Source organism: Lolium rigidum, chromosome 4 (genome assembly GCF_022539505.1).
Source record: "Lolium rigidum isolate FL_2022 chromosome 4, APGP_CSIRO_Lrig_0.1, whole genome shotgun sequence".
NCBI classification, from domain to species: domain Eukaryota; kingdom Viridiplantae; phylum Streptophyta; class Magnoliopsida; order Poales; family Poaceae; genus Lolium; species Lolium rigidum.
Genome location: NC_061511.1, coordinates 210,581,633 through 210,590,785, shown reverse-complemented (window position 1 = coordinate 210,590,785; position 9,153 = coordinate 210,581,633). Strand labels below are relative to the sequence as shown.

The 9,153-nt window shown below is 48.6% G+C and overlaps 1 protein-coding gene across 1 annotated transcript; it reads left to right on the top strand.

Moving 5' to 3' along the window:
- The first annotated feature begins 5,459 nt into the window (after nucleotides 1-5,459).
- On the top strand, nucleotides 5,460-8,686 carry LOC124706969 (pentatricopeptide repeat-containing protein At4g01030, mitochondrial-like). The gene has a single exon (XM_047238632.1). The coding sequence runs from the start codon at nucleotides 5,460-5,462 to the stop codon at nucleotides 8,049-8,051; it is 2,592 nt and encodes an 863-aa protein (XP_047094588.1). The 3' UTR covers nucleotides 8,052-8,686.
- The last annotated feature ends 467 nt before the right edge of the window (nucleotides 8,687-9,153 follow it).

Below are 9,153 nucleotides of genomic sequence, written 5' to 3'. Positions count from 1 at the left end.
CTTTTTGAAGTAATATATGTGTTGAGTGACCTTTGCTAGATGAGAAAGACTAGGTTATCTGAACGGTTTTTAGATGGATTATTGTATTTTATTGCCACGGGCTGGTGGATGTAGATATAGGATAAGCAAGAAAGTGTTTGCTAGATAAAGTGTTTGGTAGATACAGGCTGGTGGATCATCAATTAATTATTTCATGGAAACCAGTAAAGTTCTGACAAGTTGTTATCCCACTTTGGCATGTGTTCTTTTGCTTCGCTGCTTCGCTGCATGCCTGCATCTGAATTGTTTGTGAGCTTACAACATTCTTTGTTGGCCATACGAAACTTGGTTGAGGTCAGACAAGGATAAGAATTTAGTGTATGAATTATGCCTTTCAACCTATATGCAATTATCATTGTATTAAAGATATGATATTCCACATTCATTTCAAATTTCATCCTATTTTACTTTGTATCTCAATGCATGCTTATTTTGTCTCTACACCATGGACCATGCCCCTTTCATCGTGCCAAGGTTTGCCATCCCGTTGGTTACACTTGTTCTGTTTAGATACTCATCAGATTTTTTTTTTGTAGAAATAGAGAGAGCCATATTTTTTTAGTTCACACTCACGACTGTTTGCTTTGATTGCAGGGTCATCATTCAACTCCACCGCAGCATCAACACGTTGCTTTTGCATGCAATTTTCACACAACTGATTTGAGCTGAAGTGATTGCGTCATCTTCTTTGTGCAATTAAAGTGACATCATTTCTCCTGTGGAGAGAAGCTTTCAATTTGAGTGCTTTAACTCTTCTCCTTGAGTCCATGTCATTGACATAGTCGGTTTATCACACCAGTTGGTATGTGCACTCCATTCTCCTCCATATTCCATTACTTGGTTTGATATCTTAATATGTGATGTGGTTGAGAATGTGAGACGGTCAGGCAATGAGAGATCATGGGTTATTGCCGTTGTTTGCCAATGTTGTTATCTTGATTTGAGACAGCGAGAAACCATCGATTGTTTAGATGCATCCCTTTCTGTGTTCATTTAGATTAGATTACCCTTTATTCCCTATTGTTATGCTCTAGCAATACTGTTGATGGGAATGACAGCCCCTACATACCCAGGTGCGCTTTCTATCTCTACCATTGGGTACCAATTATTGATTCTTAATCTGAGATAATGTATCATTTAGTATTTGTTTTATCCCCTTCAAGATGTATCTGTCCATGCACATATTTGCTGCTATGGTGAACTTTCCAATGTGTTTTGTATGATACTATAACCTAATCTCTTTTAGTATTATCTGTTTTCGATCTATGGTTTTCCTTTTGTTATATTGTTTAATAAAGTTCTGAAGATATTTTGATATAAACAATAAAACCAGTTCTTAGTTATAAATCTGTCAATAGTAATGCCTGAAAATTAGAGTTGCTTGCATTGACACACATTTGTGCATTTGTAGTTATTGCTATGATACGCCACATCCTTTCTTTAATTATCTTATGTTTTATTAATGAAAAGAAAGGAACATGTATTGACCATCTTGTACAAGTATTGCTTCACACATGATAGTAAAATGAAATAGTAAAGTAATAGCATTGCCACTTTGTTACTGCTTCGCCACATTTGCTGAAACATATTAAATAAGACACTGCAATTTACAGGACTGTGACGCATTCCCTGACTATGAAATTAAAAAATCATCCTAAGAGCACTGGAGGAACATCAGCGAGAATGAAGACTAGGCCAGGGATTGAAGTGGGCCCTAAAAAACGCAATATCAACAGGAAACGGATGGACCACTTCAGCAATACAGGCCACATGTTGTGCAAATTTCCTGAGAAGGCTGGGCCATGACCGATAGTCCCGCTGATGGTCAAGGAGGTGCTTAGTGGTCCTTATCCTGTTATTTTTCCTGAGATCACATTTCCATGTGCTCCTTTATTGCTTTACTATGTGTCTCTTGCTATCGACGGTAAGGCTGGTCACCTCGGAGAAGAGGAAGTAATTGCATGTGTTTGGTGATTTTTGGCTCTACATGAAAGTTGCACCGCGGATCATCTATTGCATATTCCTTTGCTTCATATTATTTCTCTCGTCCTGTCATATTTTTTTATTTGACCTTTCATAGGTTACATGTTCATTTTGGAGCGGTGTCGATGTCGCAGTGCACACTTGTTCGTGACATTATTGTTTTACCTTTGTTTGTCAATTATGTCACTCCCCGAAGCTAATAGTGATATGCATAATATATGGTCGATACACTGCCTTCCTTATTTTACACGTTTGCAAATTTTGTTATGTAATTAGCCGCATGAACCACGCCAACCTATGATTCTGTATTTAGGCCAGGCCAAACCAATGGTATCTTTATGGTATTGGATTTTGTGTAAGACATATCTGTGCTATCCTACATGTCAGTTTAATTTGTATATCTTCATGTGCTCTCTACATCTACGTAAAGTATCATGGATGTTTTTAGGTGTAAATTGCTCATGGATGAAAATACACCATCTCTTTAATTGGGTAGTTATTGAGCCGCAAAGGACCAGCGAGGAGGCGCCCCAAGGGGCGCCCCAACTACTAGTATTCCATAATGTCCTTGTGGTGGATGGGGCTACTACATTTTCCTGGCTAGTAGTTAAGAACGCAATGCTTGCCAACTCCATAATGATCACGGAGGCGATGCAGTTTAAGCCTATCGGGGATCTAGTGAAAAAAAAACTAGGAACACTTGGCGGTCCTTCCAAAGGAATTGTGCAACTAGCTTGCCTCTTAGTTGGCGAGATCTATCCATACTATGGTGTCGTTGGGACGAGATAACCGAGGATGAGCCAGAATGGAAGAGAGCAATCGAGAGGCTCGACAAGGCTAATATAAGAAATGAGCAAGATGTTAACATTGTATTAGATTTGGTCAAATATGACATGACGTGCAAGGATTGAGAAGGAGAAACCATATTATTCTCGATTTACTCATAGCATTAAGAAAATTTACTCTCTTAGTTACAACGGTGTGTTTATTCATTCAATAAGGAACTTAGATACACTCTCATACTATATAGGCTATTTTAATCAAAAGCGTTGGTAAATCTGAAACGGTTTTAGTCACAAAATAAAGTCACAAAACGGCTGAAGGGAGGGCTGCCGCCCCCCCCACACACACACACACACACACACCGATGCACATAGCTCCGCACATTTGTTAATTTTAGGCGATGAATGAGAGCCAACCCTTTTAGGAAGGGAAGGGGCAAAAAAAGATCAAATATACTTGTGATATATGGGGTTCCTCTATTGGCCCGGTCAGCTCAATGCTTGTGTACTCCATAATGATCACGGAGGCAATGAGGTTTAAGCCCATCGAGGATTTAGTGAACGAAAACTGGCACACTTGATGGTCATTCCAAAGAAAATGCGCAATTTGACTCTTGGTTGGCAAGATCTGTCAATATTGTGGTGCCGTTGGGACAAGATAACCGATGATGAGCCAGAATAGAAGAGAGCAATCGAGAGGCTGGGCAAGGCTAATATCAGAAATGAACAAGATGTTGACATTGTACTGGATTTGGTCAAATATGAGAAGCAATACAAGAATTTGAGAAGGAGAAACCATAGTATTCTCGTTTCATTGATTCGTAAGTACAAAAATTTACTCTCTTAGTTGCAGCGGTGTGTTTGTTCATTGAATAAGGAACTTGTTTTTTCTAACAGAGTAAGGAACTTGTTAGATATACTCGCATACTATATAGGGTATTTTAATCAAAAGCTGCTAGATATGAATCGGTTTTAGGCACACACACAAACTTGGTTCAACGGAAGGGGAGGGGGGCTCTGCCCCCCTCCCCCGACACCCCACAAGTTGCACATAGCTCCGCCACTATGCGTATGCATTTGTTAATCTCACGCGATGATGGAGGGTCCTTTTAGGAAGGGAATGACCAAAAGAAAGATCAAATGTGCTGGCAATATATGGGGTTACTATATTTGGCCGATCAGCTGTTAAGAATGCAATGCTTGCCTACTCCATAATGAACGCGGATGCGGTGTGGTTTAAGCACAACGACGATATAGTGAAGGAAAACTAGGAACACTCGACGACCCTTTAGAAGAAACTGTGCAATTTTCCTCTTGGTTGGCAAGATCTATCGAAATTGTGACGTCGTTGTGACAGGATAACCGAGGATAAGCCAGAAAGAATGGGAGAAATCAAGAGGCTGGACGAGATTAATATAAGAAACGAGAAAGATGTTGACATTGTACTGGATTTGGTTAAATATGAGAAGCAATGCAAGGATTTGAGAAGGAGAAACCATAGTATTCTCGGTTCATTGGTTGAAAGAGAACTTACTCTCTTAGTTGCAAGTGTGTGTTTTTTCATTGAATAAGGAACTTGTTACATATACTCTCATACTACCATATAGGGTATTTTAATCAGAAGTTGCTAAATCTGAAGCGGTTTTAGGCACGCGGAAAACATGGCTGAGGGGAGGGGTAAAAGATTCATTACATCTACTTGACAGAAATGAGGAAGGGTCTATCCCGAAGATTTGGTGACCTCTTTCTCGATGTGGGGGTGTAAGTGCAAATTAATTATGCTATTGATTTTGTGCGTGCGATTTACATCATAGGCATATATTCCAAAAATGGCATGAACAATTAATGAAAATAAATCTTCATTTGCAAATATTTTTTATATGGCGCATGTATCACGGTGTAAATCCAAAAATTATGGAGTTGATTGAGCTCTAACTTAATGATCAGCCGACTGAGAATTATCAAAACCGTAGTTTTAATGGTCACCTGACGGTGGGGAGTCCGCACCTAAATTGTGTTTGCCTCAAGCAAGTCGACTTCTGCCTTAGAGGCGTAGACAAAGAAAAAGATAGACATGATGATGATGATGATGATGATGATGATGATGATGATGATGATGATGATGATGATGATGATGATGATGATGTGGTGGTGGTGGTGGTGGTGGCGGCAACCCCATCTCCTGTTATCCCTCCTTCATCTCCTTCAACATATGCGGCAGAGTTCCTAATAAAATAGCGGGGAAACTCTCAAAATTAGATGACCGAAGCGAAGAAGAATGTGACAAGTCATGTAAATTGAATAACATATTTTCCAAATTAGTTGACATTATGTTTTCTAGGATCGCGACGAGTAATATGTGCAGCACATCCATTTGTTATACACTTTTCTAAATATCCTACCCGACCTTTCAATTAAATTTTAAATCTTTCTGCAAGTTTTATGCAAGAAAAAAAAACTCTTTGTACAAGAAGAAGGCCCATCATTATTTAGTTGGCCGTTCTGTAGCCCGGCCCATGTCAACGCCACGACTAAGTTCGAAATCGAATCGCAATCGCCTCACCCAGTACCCCATCACTGTCTTTTTCCATTATCCGCAACAATTCCTTTTCTTTCTTGCCCCGCCCCGTTCCTCCAGCTCCAGCTCCAGCTCCAATGGCGCAAGCCATCTCCCTCCCGCCGCTCCCCTCTCCCCACCACCACCGCCACCACCACAACGCAAGATCCTCGCGCGCGCCCTCGCCGTCCCAGCTCCGAGCCGAGTCGCCCCTCTCCGCGGCGCTACGTGCCGGCGACGGCTCCTCCTCCTTCCGGGATGCGCGGTTCCTGGTCTCCCTGCTGCGCCAATGCGGCGACCTCCTCCAAGGCGAGGCTGACTCGGCACCCCATCCCTCATCGAACACCGACCTCGCCGCGGCGCGGAGGCTCGCGCCGCAGCTGCACTCGCTGGCCGTGCGGGCGGGCCACGCGACGCGGGAGCCCCACGTGGCGTGCGCGCTCGCGGACCTCCTCGCGCGCCTGGGCCGCGCCGCCTCCAGCCGCCGCCTGCTGGCCGAGGGCGACGCGGACGCCAAGGACGCCGTGCTGTGGAACAAGCAGGTGGCGATGCTGGCGGAGGCGGGGGACTGGGGCGGCGCGATCGCCGCGTTCCGGGAGATGCAGGCGCGCGGGGTGGCCGCCGACGGGTACGCGTGCGCGCGGGTGCTCCACGCGTGCGGCCGCGCCTCCGCCGGGGGCCCGCGCCGGCGGGAGGGGCGCGCCGTGCACGCGCACGCGCTCAAGGCCGGCCTCGTCGACGCGCACCCGCTCGTGCCCGGGTTCCTCGCCGGCATGTACGCCGAGGGCGGCGACGTGGCGGCGGCGACCACGGTGCTGCTCCGGTCCAACACCGACAGCGCCGTCGCGTGGAACGCGGTGATCGCCTGCTGCGTCCGGCTCGGGCTGGTCGACGACGCCATGGAGCTCGCGGAGCGGATGGCGAGGACGGGGACCGCCGAGCCCACCCTGGCCACCTGGAACACCGTGCTCTCCGGCTGCGCGCGGCACGGGCGCGACCGGGAGGCGCTCGCCGTCGTGCGGCGGATGCTGGAGCAGGGCCTGTCGCCGGACGCCACCACCGTGTCCAGCCTCCTCAAGTCGGTGGCCAACGCGGGGGCGCTCGGCCACGGCACGGAGGTCCACGGCTTCTTCCTGCGCCACCAGCTCGTGCCGGACGCGTACACGGGAACCGCGCTCGTGGACATGTACGCCAAGTGCGGACGCCTCGACTGCGCCCAGAGGGTGTTCGACGGTTTGGAGCACCGGAACCTGGCCACCTGGAACTCGCTCGTCGCGGGATACGCCAACGCCGGCGAGTTCGACAGAGCTCTAGAGCTCGTGGGAACCATGAAGAGGAACCGGCTCGACCCGAACGTGACCACCTGGAACGGGCTGATCACCGGCTATGCCATGAACGGCCTCAGCTCACAAGCAATGCTGCTGCTCCGGCAGATCAAGGCTGCGGGCCTCACCCCGAACGCGGTCTCCTGGACATCCCTCATCTCCGGGAGCTGCCAGAACGGGGAGTACGACGACGCCATCTCCCTCTTCGCGGAGATGCAGAGCGACGGGGTCCAGCCCAGCCTGGTCACCACGCTGGTCCTGCTCCGGGCTTGCGCCGGGCTCGCCCTCCTGAAGAAAGGCAAGGAGCTGCACTGCTTCGCGCTGCGCAGAGCCTACGCCGGCGAGACGGTCGTCGGAACGGCGCTGGTCGACATGTACTCCAAGGCAGGGAGCCTGACGAGCGCCAAGAGGGTGTTCGGGAGGATCCAGAGCAAGAACCTGGTGTGCTGCAACGCGATGCTCACCGGGCTAGCCATCCACGGGCAAGCTCACGAGGCCATAGCGCTGTTCCACGACCTGTGGAGGTCGGGGCTGAAGCCGGACAGCATCACCTTCACCGCGCTGCTCACCGCCTGCAGATCCATGGGCCTGATCGCCGAAGCGTGGGAGTACTTCGATGGCATGGAGACCAAGTACGGCGTGACGCCGACGGCCGAGAACTACGCCTGCATGGTCGACCTGCTGGCGAGGACCGGGTACCTGGACGAGGCGATGGCCTTCCTCGAGAAGTCGCCGGTTGACCCAGGGGCGAGCTCGTGGGGTGCAATTCTCACGGGCTGCTCCATTCATGGCAACCTTGACCTGGCAGAGGAGGCAGCCAGGAATTTGTTCAGGCTGGAGCCGTACAACTCGGCCAACTACCTGATGATGATGAGCTTGTATGAGCATCAGCAGATGTACGACGAGGCCGAGAGCCTGAAGTATGCAATGAAAGCCAGGGGAGTGAACACCAGACTAGGGTGGAGCTGGATACAGGTCGAGCAGGGTATCCATGTCTTTGAGGTTGACGGCAGCCCGCACCCGGAGACCGCAGAGATATACGAAGAGATGAGCCGTCTGGTATCCCGGATCAAAGCGGCGGGGTACTCACCGGACAGGAGCTGCATCGCGTACGACGTCCCAGAGGAGGAGAAGGAGAAGCTGCTGCTCTGCCACACCGAGAAGCTCGCCATCACCTACGGCCTGATCCGCTCCGACACGAGCCGGATGCCCATCAGGGTGATCAAGAACACCAGGATGTGCAATGACTGTCATGAGGTGGCGAAGCATGTCTCTGCCCTGTGTGACCGGCAGATCATCCTCCGGGATGGTGCAAGGTTTCACCATTTCGTCGACGGGAAGTGCTCGTGTAACGACTGTTGGTGAGTATTATCCGGGATCAGATAAATTTGATTTCTAGTGAGAGTGGTGCGATGGTTTTGGTTATCTGCAGAGAGTATGCTGTTAGCCAGGCAATTTTAACTGCAGTGGTGCTCTCCATGAAGACTGGGTATTCCTGCCTACCAAAGGTTTAAAATTGCCAGATAGTTGCAACAGGGTTTAGGACGATCCTACATCTTCTTCAGCTGCATTCTCCGGTTAATCAATACAAGAGGAGTATAAGAGTTCAGAGCCAAATTGCACATATGTTTGTCCCAGACGTTCTACTCAGCTCTGTGCATGGCATTGGTTGCACAACAAGTGCGCCTATACTGACAGCTCGACATTTCCTTGGCCCAACAGAAGCACTGCCATAGAGCTTGACGTGCAGATGTGACTGAAAACTGAGTTCCTGATACCCCTTATCAGTTTTAACCCCATGTATTCTTTATCACCACATTGTCGACAATAAGGGAAATGAACTCTGGTTGTACCAACGTACCGAGGTGGGTAAGGTGGCCTCCAACATCACCGGCGATCCTCAGACCGTACAATATCACATCAGAAACGGTGATGTTGGGATGAATCCTCCCCTTCCTGAGTTGGTCTTGATAAAGGAATACACGGGGTTAAAACTGTAATGCAAAGCCAGATAATGTGCACCTCCAGCAAAAAAAGTTTCAACCCCGTCTTGGCCGCTGCCTTGGCCAAGACGGGGTTGAAACCACGATGGACGTGTGCCGCTGCCTTGGCCAAAGGTGGTTTCAATCTCGTCTGGGCACAAAAAGTTTCAGTCTTACTAGAATGTACACAGTTCATTGAGCTGCCCAATGCATCATCTGCAGAGGAGCAAGAACCTGTGATGAAGACATCGTCCGTCCAGGCCATCGCCATGGATCTGTTATGGCCGTGCATTTTTGATCCAGTTAAACTAAGCTGGCACCCTCTAGGTTGGACGATGTAACGTAGTGACACAGAGAGACACAAATGGTAGTATCAGCGATATCTCGTCCCTCAGCGGCCAGCACCCAGGGAAGGCTAGGAGCACCGCCGCCGCCTTTCCCAACCTTCGTCATCCATGGCACTACTTTTCACAATTTCCTTGGAC